The sequence below is a fragment of the Lithobates pipiens genome, unplaced genomic scaffold (assembly GCF_037356315.1).
Source record: "Lithobates pipiens isolate NorthernLeopardFrog02 unplaced genomic scaffold, aLitPip1_a1.2 Scaffold_3, whole genome shotgun sequence".
In the NCBI taxonomy this organism is placed as follows: domain Eukaryota; kingdom Metazoa; phylum Chordata; class Amphibia; order Anura; family Ranidae; genus Lithobates; species Lithobates pipiens.
This window is the reverse complement of record NW_027507790.1, coordinates 230,189,201-230,209,098: the sequence shown is the minus strand read 5'-3', so window position 1 is coordinate 230,209,098 and position 19,898 is coordinate 230,189,201. Positions and strand designations below refer to the sequence as shown.

Genomic DNA, 19,898 nt, shown 5'->3' with positions numbered 1-19,898 from the left:
GCTTTACCTCATTCACTAAGCTCTGGAGCAACTACATTTGCAGAGTGTATAAGCACTTTGCAAAGTGCACAGTCTATTTTCCTTTGGTAAATGAAACCCTTGGGCACAGGAAGTGAAGGAAAACCTATCCAATGAGACTCAGGCAATAAAAAACGCAGCACAAGGGGTTTAACCATTTTCTTTATCAGGCTTTGACAAAATACAGTGTCTGTCAGCCATTCATGGATTGAAATTCGGACAGTTTAGCAGGGACCAGGTGATTTCCAATCCATGTATGGGCCAGCTGGTTGTACAGAAATCGATATACCGATCGATCTTTCTGAACATTCAGTGCCGCCGGCTATAGTTGTTAGCACTGAGCCCTGTATTCTGATAGTGGGGAAGTCTCCTCCCCGTCAGAACACAATTCCCCCATCTGCCTTGAGTGTGTCGATGGGGGATTCGGGTCTTTTTTTTTCATTCAACCCGTTGGTTGAACAAAAAGAATGACTAATGTATGGCCAGCCTAAAAATAATCTACTTCAATCAGAATTCTTCTTTCACTGATCTACCTATGTCAACTGAAAGCTGACTACTTGTAGAGGCATTTTTTTTTTTTTTTTTGCATGTTGGATACAGTAAGGGAGGGTTATAGCCCCTGACAGTTTTGTTTGCCATCTGTGCCCCATTGGGGAGATTTCCCTTCACTTACTGTGAGCTAAGACATGTGAGAGGGAATTCCTCCAAAGTAAGGGAATCCCTGGTTTTCACTAGAACTAGTGTCCCCATTGGAAGATTTCTCCTCTGTTCCTGTTCTAGTGACAACCCAAAGTTTGGGAATTTCTGTCACTTTCAAGCTTTTTGATAATGGTCACCAATACAGAGAGGGTGAATCCTGGTGGGTGTTCCAATCCCTCTCCACTTGATCCAAAGCTAAAAAGAAAGTTTTGCCTTTAGTTATACTTTAATAAATAGGTCTGCATGAATTCTGGATGCTATTTAATGGCAAAGACAAGTTACATCAGAACATCAGGGCAAAGAAGGAGATCTGTTGGAATCAGATGGGTCTTACCTTTCTGTCCAGTACAGGACCGTGTAATTTGTTGGCAGTCCTCCATCCGAACCCGGCTTCCACCAGCAGGTGACCGTTTCCTTGTCATACGACCGGCAGCCGATCACTTGTGGTTGTCCCGGGGGAGACTGTGCTGTGGACCAATGGGAAAATTACTTGAATAATGAAAGCATGGAGGAGAAATTAAATCTGTTTTCTCAATGCAATGAACTCCCAAAGGTCCAATCCAACGTTCTCACTGGTGGAGCAGAAAAAGTACTGCTAAAATTATGATCTAGAGCAGTGATGGCGAACCTTGGCACTCCAGATGTTTTGGAACTACATTTCCCATGATGCTCAACTGCACTGTAGAGTGCTTGAGCATCATGGGAAATGTAGTTCCAAAACATCAGGGGTGCCAAGGTTCGCCATCACTGATCTAGAGAGTCAAACAGGTAGTCTGAATATTTGTGATATTTATGTAGTGGTTGTCTAGCGCTGCACTATTCCATTTTATGTTTCTATGCTGGGATTTGATATTTTGACCTTGAGTGTTCAGCTGCTCTATGCTTGTATAGGGTTTATTTGCGCTGATTGAATTCTATATATTTATGGTTCCAGCAAATGCCTGGGGGAGGATACTCAGCAGTAGAGATGCACGATACTGGATAAAATCACAATTTGTTTGCTTAGAATAAAGATCATGATTCTCGGCGTAACATCATCTTTCACATTATGCAGAAAATGTATTTTTTTTTTATTAAAGGGGTTGTAAAGGTTTGTGTTTTTTTCACTTTGAAAAACACCTGTCAGTGACCAACCCGACCCAGCCCCCCCTGTTTTATTTACCTGAACCCTCAAACTTGTCCCATGGGTTGTGCTGTCTCTGCCCGGGTTTCTCGGCTGTTGATCGCATAGATTGATAGCAGCGCAGCCATTGGCTCTCGCTGCTGTCAATCAAATCCAATGATGTGAGCGCCGGGGGCGGGGCCGAGTCCTATGGAAGACGAATGCTGGACTCAGGAGCGTGCCCGCAAGGTAACCACCCCAGGAGAACGCTTATCCCAGGGGGTTATCTGATGTGGGTAGGAGCTGAGAGATCCACTGAGGGACCCCAGAAGAGCAGGTTTGGGGCCACTCTGTGCAAAACAAGCTGCACAGTGGAGGTAAGTATGACATGCTTGTTTTTTTTTTTTTAAAAGTTTACTTTAATTTAAGTGTATTTTTTCCCTAAAAATAGCTTTTGAAAGACCACTACGCAAATACAGTGTGACATAAAATATTGCAATGACTGCCATTTCATTCTCTAGGGTCTCTGCTAAAAATATATACAATGTTTGGGGTTCTAAATAATTTTCTAGCAGAAAATATTGGTCTTTAAGTGGTTAAATGGCCCTCATTTGTAGACCAAAGTTCATTCCTTTGATCTAAAAGAACCAAACCTTTTAATATCTCCGTGCTGAGCAATGTTGTGATAAACTTTGCCGGATGCTTTTTTTTTTTTTACAGGTGTGAGCAGAGAACGGCTCTGCACTTGTTACATGAATCGTGGAAATGCCGGATTAGGATTGTGAGGGGGGATGAATCAAGATTGCAATTTTTTTTTTTTAACGATTAATCATTCAGCTCTACTCAGTAGGTGGCTGTGGAGTTCAAAGATAGTCTGGGGCCTTAGGCAGCTGTGTCTCCTCCAGGAGAAGTTCCCAGGCTGTAGGGCTGCTGCCCTCCTAGGCATCCCAGCACCTTTATCAGGAGCTTATTGAGGTCCCAGCTGTGCTAGAGCTGGGGGCGCCTGTTTTCTGAGAGACTTTAAAGCTAAAGAAGGGGGATTTCACCTAGGATCCAGTCTTGGAGTCCACTAAGGAAATATGTGCCTGACTCTGGGGAAGGCATCCAAGTACCCGAGGATGTACACCCATCTGCACCCAGGCTCATACGGCTGTTTGCATGGGCATGTTTATGCAAGTACAGTGAACATCTGCATACAGTCATTGATTTCCACAGGCAGCTGTACTTGGCACCTGTGGCTCCCAAGTGGGGAAAAATGCCTGAATTTTACAACAGTGGCCTCAGGCAACTGTGTGTATGAGGCCTAATGCTTGAGCAACCCCATGAAAGCCTCTACATATCTCTCTGTATTGGTTTCCTTAAATTGTAAACACGAACAATAAACATTTCTTATTTGGTCCATCTTGGTCTTATTTTCACTCACAAAATTTCTATTAAAAAAATTGCCACCTGCCTGTGCTGAATGTTAATTCCTATTTTCCTAAACTTTTTTGAGGACTACATAATTCCCACCCCTCCATGTTATGGAGAAAAAGCGAGAGAAAGGTATCTGTAGTCCTGTTCCATTTCTGTTGTCTTGATATACTATGAAGAGCATGGTCATCCTACAACATGAGGCGTGTTACTGGTAAGATCGCTAGGTGAAAATATAGGAAAGCAAACCTGGAAAAAAACCAAATGATCTACCACATCTAAGAACTGGTAAGATGCAATATATTATTTTGGTTTCATGTCCCTCCTGCACTGAAAACTATGGGGGGGATTCACTAAAACTGGAGAGTGCAAAAGCTAGTGTAACTGTACATAGTAACCAATCAGCTTCTAACTTCACCTTTTTTCAATGAAGTTTTGACAATAAAACCTGGAAGATGATTGGTTTCATTGCAGAGCTGCACTAGATTTTGCACTCTCCAGTTTTGGTAAATCAACTTTAGCTTTTCTGCACCAAAGATCCCAGTGCTGGAATCCACCAATTTGTACACAAAATGCCATTCTGCTGAAGCTTTCATTTATTTACAGTTTAATTCAAGGATTTTCTTACAGAGCAAAGCAACAGATTCACTTAATTCCCAGTCGCACAGCTGCCCATACTCAGCAGCAAAGAATGACAGCAATGCAAAAGCTCCATGTTTGCGCCTGTTGGAGTTTGCACAGAGCTCAAGATTATCCCCCACAGGACACTGCTAAGCATATGTGAATATGCTTCTCTATAGCTAATACTAGGCCGCTTCATCTCCTGTTGGCTGAATGGGGGAGCAAAGGGAAGATGAGTATGTGCTGCAGGGAGTATGGGCATTAAACCTGATATCCAGGATCCTGCCTGCTTTGGAATCCTGGCCCCATCTCCCCATGACAAATAAAAACTCTGCAAAATGTTTACAACTAATGCCTTACTTTTTGTTTCATTCACGATTTTATTTCTTGTGTGGGGAGGATCTAAGCATCTGACAGAAGAAATCGGAACTAGATTTTCCATGATTCAGTGGGACAGGGAGAAAACAGTGGTGCCCAGTCACACAATCCAGAAGATACGCTAAAATAAGGGACATGTTGTGTCCCACCTATGATGTATTTTTCTGTTGCATATCGTTTTGTTATATTATTAATGTTCTGATGTATAATAACCTCCACCACAGTGTTAATTTTCGGCAGTGGCATGTTTCCAGTGACAAAAAATCTAAATGACCCCACATTTTCGTCAATTGACTAAAACTATGATGAAAATCAATTCCATTTATAACAACAAATGAAAACGTAACGAAAATGTGAGGGAGGGACATTTACCCATGTGAACTTCTGGTTTCATTTAAGCTCAGCCTGTACAACCCATGAGTGCTTTCCCTCCCAGCAAGCGGTGTGGCGTGTTTAGCATTGTGCAGCATTACAGGCCTCCTCAGATGACCGACCCGGGCACTTAGTATTACAGGCCTCCTCCACAGATGAACGTCCAGAGCACTGTGTGCATTACAGGCCTCCTGAGAGTTCAGACTCACGACCGCACAGAGATTTGTACATCACAGGCCTCCTCAGACCGCTCTGAGCACTGTATAGCATTACAGGCCTCAGACCCAGATGACCATCCAGAGCACTGTGCATTAAAGGCCTCCCGAGTCCTGACAGTCCTGACCATCCAGAGGACCAGAGCACTGTGCATTACAGGCCTCCTTAGGTTGCCCAGAGTACTGTGTAGCATTACCAACCTCTTCAGACCATCCAGAGTACTGAGTGCATTACAGGCCTCCCCTCAGACCACCATACAGAGCACTGTGCATTACAGGTGTCACCCAGACTTCAGAGCACTGTGCATTACAGGCTTCACCCAGAACACCATCCAGAATACTGGGCATTACCTGCCTTCTTCAGACCACCATTCAGGGCACTGTGTATTACAAGCATCCCAAGTCTCAAAAGTCCTAACCATCCAGAGGAACAGAGCACTGTGCATTACAGTCCTCCTCAGACTTCCAGAGCACTGTGTAGCATCACCGGCCTCCTCAGCCCTTTCAGAGCACGACGTGCATTACAGGCCTCAGATGACCATCCAAAGTACTGTGTATTACAGGCCTCCCGAGTCCCAACAGTCCTAACCCTCCAGAGGACCAGAGCACTATGCATTACAGGCCTCCTCAAACTGCCCAGAGCACTGTGTAGCATTACCAGCCTCCTCAGACTATCCACAGCACTGTGTGCATTACAGGCCTCCCCTCAGATCACCATCCAGAGCACTGTGCATTACAGGCCTCCTCAGACCACTGCCCAGAGTGTCTGTATAATTTGCTCAAACAATACTGTAAATAATAACGTGATAATAGATTTTTTTTTTTATCTTAGGAGTATATAATGAATTTGTAAATTCTAGAGAAATGCTTAAAAAAAGAATGCATTACAATTTAACTAAACCCATTTGATTTTAGACAACAAAACTGCAGATTTTAATTTATTAAATACGACTAAAACTAAAATGCCATTTTGTCAAAAGACTAAGACTAAAACTAAATCGAAATTTGACACTGAAATTAACACTGCCCTATCATTAGTTTAGTGCCACTACATCTTGCGTATTATACACATTTCCTCAGTGAGGATTATGCCACGTACACACGTTCGGACTATCCGGCGGGCTAAGTCCGGCGGAGCAGAGTCAGCCAGACAATTCGACCGTGTGTGGGCTCCGGCGGACTTTTTCTTTCCAAAAGTCCGGCGGACTTTGAAAGAAGACTTGACTCCAAATTGTCCACCGGACTCGGCTTTCCGGCGGACAATTCGCTCGTCTGTGTGCTAGTCCGGCGGACTTTCCAAATGAGCAGACTTGCCCACACACGGACTAAAGTCCATGAATTTTGAACGAGACTTGAGGTATGATGGGTCTAGAGAAGGAAGTCAATCTCGCCACCTCCATTGGCGAGATTGACACCTTAGCCCCGTCGCCTGGTATGGATTTTAAGGGGAAGCCCCTACGCTGAAAAAACGGTGTGGGGGTCCCCCCAAAGTGTATACCAGACCCTTATCCGAGCACGCAGCCCAGCTGGTCGGGAAAGGGGGTGGGGATGAGCGACCCCCCCCCGAGCCGAACCCGGCCACATGCCCTCAACATGGGGTGGGTGCTTTGAGGAAGAGGGGCGACCTGCTGGCCCCCCACCCCAAAGCACCTTGTCTCCATGTTGATGAGGACAAGGGCCTCTTCCCAACAACCCTGGCCTTTGGTTGTCGGGGTCTGCGGGTGGGGGGCTTATCGTAATCCAGGAGCCCCCTTTAATAAGGGGGCCCCCAGATCCCGGCCCCCCACCCTATGCAAATGAGTATGGGGTACATCGTACCCCTACCCATTCGCCTGGGGGGAAAAAATATCAATAAAAAAACGCACAACACAGGTTTTTAACCACTTGGGTACCGCGCTATTGCCGAATGACGGCATTAGCGCGGACCTAGATTTCCGGGACTACGTCTATTGACGTCGTCCCGGTTACGAGCGGCCTGCGCGCCCCCTGAGGGGCGCGCGCGGCGCGCTCTGTGATCGGCGAGTCCGTGAGACTCGCCTGATCACTGATCCGTGTAAGGGGTCGATCCCGACCCCTTATCACGTGATCAGCTGTCAGCCAATGACAGCTGATCATGTGATAGAACGGAGCCGGTAATCGGCTATTATTCCTCCTCGCGCTGACAGCGCGAGGAGAAAAAAAAAAAGCCGATCACCGGCGGCCGTGATCGGGACATCAGTCCCGATCACGGCCAGCAATGCAAGGCACCACATGCCACCTGCCAGTGCCCACCTGCCTCCCGCAGTGCCATCCTGAACTATAACTAAAAGTAAAAGTAAGTGCCCCCCGTCTGTGCCCATAGTGCCCACAGTGCCACCCACAGTGCCACCCACAGTGCCACCCACAGTGCCACCCAATCTGCCTCAAAGGTGCTGCACCCCAGTGCCGCCCATCAGTGCCCAGCAGTGCCGCCCATCAGTGCCCAGCAGTGCCGCCCATCAGTGCCCAGCAGTGCCACCTATCAGAGCCACCTATCAGTGCCACCTATCAGTGCCCATCAGTCCCATCTATCTGTGGTACCTATCAGTGCCCATCCGTGCCACCCATCCGTGCCACTTATCCGTGCCACCCATCCGTGCCATCTTATCTGTGCCCATCTTTGCCCATCAGTGCCGCCTTATCTGTGCCCATCGGTGCCGCCTTATCTGTGCCTATTAGTGCCGCCTTAACTATGCCTATCAGTGCCCACCAGTGCAGCCTATCAGTGCCCACCAATGCAGCCTATCAGTGCCCACCAATGCAGCCCATCAGTGCCCACCAATGCAGCCTATCAGTGCCGCCTTATCAGCGCACTTCAATGAAGGAGAAAAATGACCCGTTTGCAAAATTTTATAACAAACTATTAAAACATGATTTTTTTTTTTTGCATCTTTTTTTGTTTGTTTAGCAAAAAATAAAACTCCGAGCTGTAACTAAATACCACCAAAAGAACGCTCTATTTGTGGGAAAAAAATGATAAAAATTTCATTTGGGTACAGTGTTGTATGCCCGCGCAATTGTCATTCAAAGTGCATCAGCGCTGAAAGCTGAAAATTGGTCTGGGACTGAGGGGGGTTTAAGTGCCCAGTAAGCAAGTGGTTAAAGTAGTTTATTAGGCAGCTCTGGGGATCTTCTTCCAACTTCGGGGGTCTTCTCGCCGGGCTCCTCTGCTATCTTCTGCTCTTTTGCCGCTCTTTTGCTAGTGGAGGAGCCCGGGCTTCGTCGTCGTCGTCGTCTTCTTCTTCTTCCTTCTTCTCTTTTTTCGATGTTGACACAACGCTCTCTCCCGCTGTAATGTCGGGGATACGTTGCGCTGCGACTTATATAGGCAAAAGGGGCTGGGTCACCGGGTGATATCACATGGTGACCCCCGCCCCTTATGATGTCACAGTCCCGGGGGAACAAGCGGAGCTTCCCCTTTTGGGTGGAGCTCCGCTTTAAGATTCGGTGGATGCTGCTGAAGTTGGCGTACTCTCCAGAAAAACTGAGATCTATGGCGGTATGTCAATGCATGAAGTGGCAGTTGAGACAGAACAGGGCATGTTTGAATACAAAAAAAATAACATGAAGACAGACTTTTTGCACAAGGTAAATATGTAACTTTAATAGGCTTCCATTCCGCCTAGCTGGAGTTCAGCCTGAACGCCAACCTTTTTGCTTTAATCATAGGTTTGCATTATTTGACTCAATGTACAGCAGTGAATTTCCCAGACACATTGGAGTACAGCAAGTGTGCTGGATCAGTGCTGTGTCACACAATGGCATTTGTTTAATAGTGATGATTGTTCTCCATCAAACAAATTCTATTGAGCCAGGACGTTTCAAAGCCTGTTATATAGAAATCATTGTTCTGAGTCAGTCACCCAGAGAGTTTTTAGATCTGCTAATAGCACTGAGACAGGCAATCCTTTAACCCGTACAGTTTAGCTCCATGTCATGTATACCTCCCCCCCCCATGTTTAATCCAATATCCTTACATAATCTTGGCTGGGAACATTCTTATGTAACATGTCATCGATTTCAAGCCACACAGGAAACTATTGATCCGAAAAGATCTATGTAAAGGTTTAACCATTTACTTATCATAACAACCAGCATAATAATGTGCACAGCCATGAGGACACATATTAAATGATGCTTTATGTTGACATGTATGCAATGACTAGAAGCCAAGACATTGCTTTTCTCTGATTTAGAACTCCAGCCAAGCAGCTAGGAGCATTGCTGAAATGCATACAGAATATATGGTCTGCTATACCTTCCAAGAGATATACGATTCTGTTCAGCCACCCTTGTGATTTGCAGGTCTCTGCCATACTGCACAGCTAAGGAGGTGATGATCTCTGTTACACCCAAGTAATAAAGCCTGGTCACCCTCTCAATGAAAATGGCAGCACAATGGTCATGTCATACAGTGGCTTAGTGGTTAGCACTGTGGTTAGCTTTGTCATACTAGGCTCCTCAGTTTGAATCCCAAACAGGACACTACCTGCATGGAGTTTGCATGCTCTCCCTGTTCTTGCGTGTTTCCTCCCACAGTAAGAAGACATCTTGGTAGGTTAGCAGTTAAGTGCTAGGAGAGGCATGAAACGCGTCAACCTGCTACTAAGTCATAGGAGAGTCACGAATTGTGTCAACCTTCTGTCCTCCACTGTGGTCTTTTTTTTTGTTTTATGTTGTTTGTTGATAAAATAAATGTGGATGTAGTTTTCCGAGTGCAGCCAGCCAGACTTTTCTACGTCCGTTACATATACAGGTTTAGGAACTGGGCTGGCACCCGAGGGCAGTGTGTGAGGTAAGATGACAGTAGAACCTGGTGCAGCATTAATTGGCTCCTGCCATATAAGCACAGGTGTGCCGGATGTGCCTGGGCACATCCTAAGTGCATTAGCATTATTGCTCTGTGTGCCATGAGGAAGATAGGTAGGATCTCCCTCTTACCGGCTCTGGCATACGAGACTGTGCTGGCAGCAGTACTGTATTTAGGTTTTGTGCTGCTCTAGGCCTGATTAAACGCGTGCACCCCCTAATTCAAATATGACCCACCCCTTCCTGTCAAGGTCACACCCCTTGCTGTTTAAGACCCGCCCTAAAATTTTTGAGTGGGGACACTAGTTCTGAGGGCCTGGGGGGGGGGTGGGGTTAATGGATTCCCTTAATTTGCATAGATTTCCTCTCACTTCCTGTTTGGCTATGGGACAGGAAGTGAAGGGAAATCTCTGCAATGGGACATCGATGGTAAAAAATAAACTGACAGGGGCTATAACCCTCCCTTATTCTATCCAAAATTTAAAAAAAATGTTGCCTACAGTTCTACTTTAAGCACAAATTTCTGAAAATGTTATGGCGAGGACTAAGAAGATATAACCATGCCAATGGTGAAGCAGAAAACATATAGCACAGTGAGGAAGGTTTGCGGTCCAGGATGATAGGACAGTCAAATTTAGAAGCGCCCCCCCAAAGTTGCAGGATGCCGACCGCCGCATATCGGAAGCAGTGCGGCCGCTTTATGGGGGCTAGACTAATTTGCCTCTAAGCCCAGTCTGCCCCATAAGACTGGCGCTACACTAACAGTGTAGCACAAGCCAACGGGGACTCTTTCTGTGCTGCCCCCTTGCAAAGTGTTGTCCTGGGACAGGATACAGCGTTGGCCGGCAGGGAGATTAATGTATCGGGGCCATATAAATGTAGACACACACACATATGCATATATAGCTTGAGGGTGCACACCCTAATGCAATAGACTGCGCACACCTACGAATATGAGGGAGGGACTCGTGCGCACATACAATATGTAAAACACTGCAGAAATTGTTGGTGCTATATAAATGTTTATAATAAATTAAAAATATTTCCCTATGCACTCATGTTAGAGTGACGGCGCCATGGAATGTCATAGATTGGCTCTTCTCTCAATTCTACCCCAGGTATGCAGGAGATTACAAGAAGCTTACATAAAGACAGGCTTTTAGGTACACATAAGGGTTGACTTACTAAAGGCAAATAGACTGTGCACTTTGCAAGTACAGTTGCAGTCTGCAAGTGCATTTGCTCCAGTGCTTAGTTAATGAGGTAGATCTCTGCTGACTTCCATCATCCAATTATGTGCAAGCAAAAATGCCTTTTTTTAAATTTTCCTTACATGTCATTGGGTAGGCTTTACAAAGTTTCACCTCATTTACTAAACCCCAGAGAACATTCCCTTGCAGAGAGCACTGTCTATTTGCATTTAGTAAATCCATCCCTTACAGTTGCACTATTCTAAAATTCATGTACTGGAGTTATTACAAGCTATGCAATCACCCCCTCCCCCTCACATTTAGCTTAAAGCTGGCCATAAACCGTTCAAATTTTTCATAATTGATCATTTTAAGAACATTTGTTCGATCTTTTAATTTTTTGTGGCTGTAGCATCAAGTAAATTCAAAGAAGCAGGATAGAAATTTTTTTGAGAAAAAAATGAATGCATTTCTAAACAGTGAACATGGCTCATGTTCAGGAAAGTCCACTTATGCCAAAGTCAAAAGTTAAAAAGTAAATGAAGTTTTGGAACAACATCTGTCAAGTCATCGAATGTGCTGAGAAATTTTGTACAAATGTTCAAAATCTACCAGTTTATGGCCAGCTTAAAACTGCCAAAGAAACACACAGCCCCTAAATATCTTACATAAAAAAGTATGACAATAAATAAAGATGATGGAACTTACCATTCACAGGAGTTATATTGATTACAATGAACAGGACAAGGGATGCAACCAAGGCAGAGATCTGAGCTTGCCACATCCTGACCGGCAGGCTTAAGACGTGCTGGACACCAGATGATCAATTTTTCTCTGTAAAACATTAAATAAAATATAAAACAATGGAAACAGGCAAAATACCACTAGTATAAGATAACGACAATGTTATCATTATTGTAACTAGGAAAAGGGTACCCATTCTAGAACAGGCAAGGCTGGAGTACTGAAGGCACAGGATGGCAGGAATGGAGAGGAGGGTTGGAAATAGGACACCTGGCATGGTGTGAGTGTAGCAAGAAGAGTGCACAGGCAGGGTAAGAAGGGAGAGGGCATGGTGGTTGGGGGGGGGGGGGGGCGCAGCGGTAGAAATAAGAAGGGAAGTGTAGTGTGTGCAGTTGAAATTGTTGGGGGGGGGGGGGGTCGTATTTACTATTGTGTGTGTGGTAGAGTTTACAGGATGAGGGTGTCTCTTTCACATTGGCAATCCTTTCCAGCAAATACATACAATGTAAAGCACCATTTTTAGATAATGGGAACCTGTCAGGACAGAAATATGTGACTGGTCTTTAAAGGTATATTCTCCATTGTGGTCATCTTGATATTAGCATTGCTAGATATGGGGTCTCTGACCAAGCTCACACAAACCCCAAAGCAGCACTTGATATACACCGGCTTGTTCTGGGTCATTTACTCAAGAAGTGGTGAAGTACTCAGTACTGGACAGGAGCTTAGACCTTTCAAACAAGTCAGCAATAGCAGGTCTTTCTCCTAACAGGTTTAATTTGGAATGAACAATATATGGCCAACATCCGACCATCAGGCCTATATGAGCGTGTTGGACATCCCATTCCAAATCCATGGGCATCCCTTTTCCGCTATAATACCCTCCACTCTATTGGGGTGTGTCTGTTGGAATTGGTACCCGTTGAGTCAAAAGAGCATTTTTGAGGTCAGGCACTGATGAAGAAGAAGAGAAGAATAACCTGGTTTGCTATCAGCATTCCAATTCATCCCAATAGTGTTCAATAAGGTTGAGGTCAGGACTCTGTGTAGGACACTCAAGTTCCTTCAAACCAAACTCATCAAACCATGTATTTTGGAGCTGCCTATGTACAAAAGAATCTTCCCCAAACTGTTACCACAATGTCGGTAGTGCATAATTAATCATATACATTTGGCCACGATGTAGTTAAGTGGCCAACTCCAGAATTTAAAAATATTATGTTACAGCACCAACGTCCCCGTAAAGGTATAGAAAATAAAAGTAGGAGTGATGGGAGGGATGGGACTTTATAGGTGCAATTAGTACAAAGACATACGAAGTTGAATAAAATCACACTTTATTAATGTTACAAGGGTACAAAAAAACAATATTATACAATACACGAACAGTAACAAAACCATGTTTGTCCCTGAGGAAGCCATACGGCAAAACATGTAGGATTAAGATGTGTGAAAAACTATAGGAGCTACAATAACACGTCTCGAATCACCATAAAGCTGTTCATGTATTGTATAATATTGTTTTTATGTACCCTTGCAACTTTACTAAATTGCGATTTTATTCAATTTGGTATGTCCTTGTACTAATTGCACCTATAAAGTCCCATTCCTCCTACTTTGCATTTTCTTGGCCACATGATGGATGTTAATGGTCAGCTGTCCACAAATGTTAGTTCATATTGTGTACTATAACCATTTCAACTATTCCAGAGCCTCTCAGTTTTGTTCTTATGTTTAATTACACCAAATTCCAGTTTTTATAAGAGCGCCTTATGAATTGATTTATCTGTGGGGTGGTGTAGGATAACTGGAGGAATGTGCGTCATTACCTCAGAGGACCCAATAAATTTGCTGTTTAACATTTCAAGTGAATGAAATATAAAATTTTACTGGCTGCTAAGGGGCACAGATTTATTTTTTGCTCTGGTTGTTACTCAATGCATAAATCGGTGTTTCTCAACTCCAGTCCTCAGGGCGCCCCAACAGGTCATGTTTTCAGGATTCCTCTCAGATGAAACAGCTGTGGTAATTACTAAGGTTGTGAAACTCATGACATCACTTGTGCAAAATAATAGAGAGCCCAAAAACATGACCTGTTGGGGCAACTTGAGGACTGGAGTTGAGAAACACTAGCATAGATGACTACAGTCCCACAATGATAGTAAGAAAAATCTGAAAGAAAGACGTTATAGGAGAAACATGATGGACGCCATTGGTGACTTTGCTTTTACCAACTAAGAACAATTAATAGAACCCTCCATGTCTTACTCTGAGCTGTCAGTCAGATGTATCAGGGCAGTCTCAGACCCCTGTATGACAGTGGAATGGGAAGGTGAAGTGTGAGGAACGTAGGAGTACCAAAAAGAGAGCAAACTTGGGTGAGAGCCCTGGAAAGCAATCATGATAGCAGCTAAGGCCGCGTACACACGCGCGGACTGTTCGCCCAACTTTGTCCGTCCAACAGTTTCGGCAAACAGTCCGCTCAAACTTAGCATGGACGGACATGGCCACACACGACGGACGAACAGTTTGCTGAAACCGTGCGCGATGACGTGAACGGCACGTACGACGGGACGAAAAATACGACGTCCTATACACTGCATTATAGCTTTTGGCGTGAAAATCCTTTCTGAGCATGCGCGCAACTTTGTTTGACGAACAAGCCTACACACGAGCGGACTGTTCGCTGAAACAAGGTTTCAGCGGACAGTTTTACGGAATTTCCGAAAAACCTTGTCCGTCCAACTGTCCGCTGAAACTGTCCGCTGAAAGCCCACACACGAGCGGACTGTCCGCCCAAACACTGTTCAGCGGACAAAGTTGGGCGAACAGTCCGCCCGTGTGTACGCGGCCTAAGAGGGTGCCAGTAGATGAAACCATCAGTATGGCAAAGCATTCTCTGACCAAGCAGAAAGAATATTGCTATAGCCAGGAAACTTCAACAGAAGATGATTCCAGAACATCATGTTGGTAGGCATAATGACCATGATCTCTGTATGATTTAGGGTTCATTCAATTCTGACTAGACTTTCCTTTAAAGTATTGTCAAAGAGACAGAAAACACAAGTTTTCACAGAGGTAAGTTGAGTTTTATCGCTAATGGTCTCCTGAAAGCATTCCAAGCAAGGCCATTTTTGCTTTTCATATAAAAGCTCTTAGGTCCTTCTGTAGTTGTTCAAGTAAAATAGGATTCGGTCCATTAGCACGACACAATGACATCTCCCATAGGAACATCCATTTCACTAAGCACATAATACCATCACAGCACATTCTGTACAGGATAGATGAGAGCTATTTTAGAGTCCTCTAAGGCTAGCCATACACGTGTAGATAACTCAGTAGTTTCCTCCATCCATGCTGAACAGATTAATGAGTCTGCACTGCTGCTTATTGTTGAGCCAGGTGGTGCCAATAGGGCCACCCATGTCTTGAATGTCTGCCCATCTAGCAGGAATCAGTAGAAAGTCAGCATGGTGGCTTAGTATTTAGCACTCCTGCCTTGCAGTACTAGGGTCCTCAATTTGTATACCAACTAGGACATTTGCATGGTCTCCCTGAACTTGTGTGTGTTTTTTTTTCCAACACTCTAAAGACATGCTGGTACGTTAATTGGCTTCTGCCTAATATGGCCTTAGCAGGTATATGTTGGACCTTAGATTGTAAGCTTAAAGGCTAACTCCACCTTAAGACTATGTTATACCCATATTTAGAGTGTAACATGGTGCCAAGTGGACCCCCCCCCAAAACGAAGCAATGACACTTCCTCCAGATTTCTAAGGCCTGTTCACATATGGCAATAGCCCTTCTTGGCACCCCAAATGCTATTCTGCTGCGATTTTCGCACAACAGGTTTGCATTCACAGCAAACCGCACCAATCACATGAAGTTTGTTGCCTTAAAAGAAGCAAGACCTTCTTTTTGGGTGACAAACCTGTGCATGCAAATAAAAATAAAAAATCACGAATAGGAATGCTTTTTCCCGCTACGTGAAAGTGTGAATGGAGCCTAACTGAATATCCATAACTTAGAATTTAGAGTTGGAGGAAGAGTCTGCAGGAACCTGACACTGCACCCTTGATCCATGATCGTGGTTTGAATGCTTTACAGACAAATTTGTAAAAAAATAGTAATAATAAGTGATAAATGCAATTTTTTTTCTTGCAAATATAAGTTAATTTACATATTTATTTATTTATTGCAAAATGAGGACTAAAGCGCCCAGCTTTAGTCCTCATTTTGCAATAAATAAATAAATATGTAAATTAACTTATATTTGCAAGAAAAAAAATTGCATTTATCACTTATTATTACTATTTTTTTACAATATGGTCGAATTTCGAAAGAAATATTTTTTGAAAATTAGAAATTTTGTGTATTTTGTGATCCGATGGTGCCACCATTGATTTCGAAATTCAACCAATAAAGCTTTCAATTTCACCTCCTGTTGCTACAGAAAATAATTTTTGTGACTGGGAATATTCTTTTCTTTCCAGTAATTTTCTTTTCTTGCACATGTGCATTTTTTTTTCGATTGCATTTCTCGCACGGTTCCCCCATTATTGATTAGAAAATCATTTGTTCTTCAAAAAACTTGCATGTCCGATTACTCAAATTTGATGGCTTCACGAAAATCAGCTGTTGCTGCAGCCCACTAATGCCGCGAAATTTGAATGAAAGTTCTTAGATGAGCGTTACGAAAGAAAATTCTTTCAAAATGCGACCCATGTATGGCCTGCCTAAGACTTTAAGGGCAGGATTGGATGTGAATGCACAGTATGTAAAGCGCTGTGTAAACAGTTGATAAATATATGTAAATACTTGTAAAAAATTATTTGAGTCATTAATGGCTAGCATAAAGCACATCCTGATACTTCTGTTTAACAGGACAACTTTTGGTTGGTTTACTTGGTTGCTATATAACGCACATGCCTTGTGAAAAGGATTGTGTACATTTTATCTCAGGTTGTCGTATGTTGACAGCTCATTCAGAATGAGTGGGACTGTCTTAAAATAATGCACCTCAACATCCAGCATCACATATGCAGTGCAAAATGTGTATCTGGCTGTCCAGCTTATGGTGAAAACTAGGGATGCACCAATACCAAGCATTCGCACAAGTATCGGTACTTGTGCAAATCCTTCGAAACCCCAGAACTGATACTTTCGGGCTCGGTTCTTTCAGCTGTCAGCGGGATTTCTCCATTAACAGCTAAAATGTAAAGAAAAGTATGCTGGCAATTATTGGTTGTTAAGAAGCAGGCCCGCCGCATCCTTAACAACCAATGACATTTCAGTTGTCCAAGTGTTCGTGAGAGTTGGGGTTTGCAGCAGCAGCAGTGTCCTCCAACCTGCCCCCAAGATTCTACCAGCAGGAACTGATTAGGACCCTGTGGGAGGTGGCCGAGAGATACCAGAACCTGAGTCCTGTGGGCTCTGGGGGTTACAGCTTGGTGTGGTGATTGGAAAGTATATGGGGGCAGTGCACAGCCCTGCTGTAGAGGGAGCTGGCTGCATGTGTGGGTTGGGTGCCTGGCAGTGCGGGTCATTGCTCTCCGTGCATGTCCTTCTTACCCAACTGCCTGCAGCCATGTGCAGCCTGCATGCCCTGAGCCAGCACTGTATTCTTGGGGATTAGGACAGGACCCTGCACTCCTCTCTGCCCTGAAACTTCCATCGCTGCCTGTTATTGCAGCTGTGCGAGTCCTGAGGGCTCTCCACATACAAACTTTCGCATAGACAAGTGCTGGGCTAGGTATACAGGGCCAAGAGGAATGAAATAATCACAGGTTGTGCATTCACAACACACTTCTTCTAGGGGCTTTCTGGAACAGCAGATCAGATCGAATGTCAGCCTTTGATTGTCCCTAAAAAATGGAGGCTGTCACCTGGAGACCTTCACTGAAGACTTTCCTTTCACTTTGGGCTATTCAGTGCCCTGCTGAAGTCCGCACATGCCCTTTGCCAGTTCTCCTTTTTTTTTTTCCTTTTTCTTTTGCACTTGGTTTTTTATTTTTTGAGATAAAATTTTTTTTTACACAAATTGAGCCATATTTTTGGTGCTATTTGATCACCACTGGGTTTTTAGGCCAAAATGTATTCCGCACACATGTCTTTGGTACAAAAAAAATCCCAATAAGTCTATATTGGCGATAGGTATCGGTAATTGGTATCGGCGAGTACTTAAAAAAAGTATCGGTACTCGGTGTTAAAAAAATGGTATCGGTGCATCCCTAGTGTAAACCAGTTGCCTCATCCCCATCACAGCCCATAAGGGAAATCTCTACAGAGAGGGATAAAAAGGCTGTCATTGCTGAGATTTTTCAGAAAACACTAAATGCTTGGCTGTTTGTGACCTCAATTTTTTTGTTGGTCACTGATTTAAAGTATTGAAGCTAGTGGATAACCATAACAGCCAGTATTTGCAAAAGGATATATCAGCAGAGAAAGTGCATTTTTTTTCTCCTTTAATACTTTCTTTAACTACACTTTAATACACTTAAATGTACGTACAGCTGTGTTTTTTTATTTCAGCAGCATCTCTAAAATAAGTGTGACTGCCATTTGCCGAGCCATTAAGAGCAATCTAGCAACACACCGACTCCGGGGAAGAGGGAGACTGCAATACGGGAGCTGTAGCCTATTGCCAGGCAGTGAATGACTCATAAATCAGCCAATCATGTGTGAGGAACAGGTCATAAGTCTTGCTTTGGAAGATATTTTGCGTTTGATGATGATAGCAGGGATCACTACACTTCATTATGCGAAAAAAAAATTTTTTAAATTAAGTTTTATATTTATAACACTTTCCTCGCCCCCTGTTCCATTCATAGAAGCTGTACTATTAGTTCCCATTATTAGAAGCACTCTACGAATGGAGGATGGGCAGATGAACTTGAAAGGTGAAGAGCTATTCATTATGCCCATGACCCTCAAGGGGGTACATTGAACCACTCTATTACAACATATATTACAGTAGGACATGTAATAAAGGTCTTCTGAATTTAATACAACCTTTAGTCAAACACAATCCTCACCAGACAGCACAGAGAAATCAATTTTTTAAATTCTTTCTTGCAGTATTTTATTTTCCATAAACCATATTTTATTCACTTACAATGTGCCCCTGAAACTTGGACCCTCCTACCAATGTAAAAATATTGCTGGTAAAACCACAGAGAAATCAAGTTTTTTAAATGCATACTTGCGGTATTTTCTTTGCCGTAAACCATATTTTATTCACTTAGCCAATAGCCAATAGTCTTCTTCCTCTTTGCATGTCATAGCCTTTCTGTGCTGGCCTATCTCCTCAGCCCCTCCCTTCACCTATCTACATAACCCTTTATGTAGCTGCCGGTGGAGAAGCAAAGGAGAATACTTTAGAGCAGCCATTCCTAACTAGGGTTCAGTGGAACCTTAGGGCTCCTTCGGAGGTTGCCAGGGGCTCTTTAAACTGTGTTGATCCCCCAATTAATGGTATCTGCATAGTTCCAAGGCCAACGAGCAAAGTCAATGGCATGACATCAATGACATTTTTAACTATCTGTAAGTAGTCATTCTTCCCACTGACCATCAACCTACCGGGCATATTCCTTTACTGACCCCCAATAAATTGGTTTTAGCAGGGGTTTCCCAAGACCTGAAAATTATTTTAAGGGTTCCTCTAAGGTAAAAAGGTTAAGAAAGGCTGCATTAGATTATCACTTGAGTGACAGCTCCGAGTCTGGTGGACGTTCTGACATCACATCCAAGATGGAGGCACTCAACAGTTGTCTCAGGGTTTTTGGATGTGTACACAAGGGAAGCTTTTACAAGTAAATACCATGCCCAAAATATGCTTAAAGTGATTGTAAAGCTTCAAGCTTTTTTCTTTTTAAACAACAAACATGTCATACTTACCTCCACTGTGCAGTTCGTTTTGCACAAAGTGGCCCTGAACACTGAAGTCTTCTGGGGTCCTGTGGCGGCTCTCGTGGCTCCTCTCCATATCGTATAACCCCCTAGGAGAAGTTCTCTCCCGGGGGGTTATCCTGCAGACGTGCTCCTGAGTCCATCATTCTGTGTCCATAGACACCCAATGTAGGACTCAGCCCCACCCTCTGAGCCCACGTCATTGGATTTGATTGACAGCAGCGGGACCCAATGTCTGCTCTGCTATCAATCTATCCAATCAAGTGTCGAGAACCCCGAGCAGAGGAAGAGTGCGTCTTTGCCGAGTGAAATTCCAAGGCTCAGGTAAGTAAAATGGGGGGGGGGGGGGGGGGTAGGGGTGTAGTCACTGCCAGGTGTTTTTTCACCTAAATGCATACGATGCATTAAGGT

General features: G+C 43.9%; 1 protein-coding gene across 2 annotated transcripts in view; it reads right to left on the bottom strand.

Moving 5' to 3' along the window:
* Positions 1 to 19,898, bottom strand: part of PRLR (prolactin receptor) — a 97,804-nt gene that overhangs the window by 33,338 nt on the left and 44,568 nt on the right. For both annotated transcript variants that reach the window (XM_077462872.1, XM_077462873.1), the window contains exons 2-3: positions 11,544 to 11,669; positions 1,052 to 1,184 (exon numbers count right to left, since the gene is read on the bottom strand). In XM_077462872.1, the coding sequence (XP_077318998.1) occupies positions 1,052 to 1,184; positions 11,544 to 11,619 (209 nt within the window). In that variant the 5' untranslated portion in view covers positions 11,620 to 11,669. The remainder of the gene's footprint in view (positions 1 to 1,051; positions 1,185 to 11,543; positions 11,670 to 19,898) is intronic.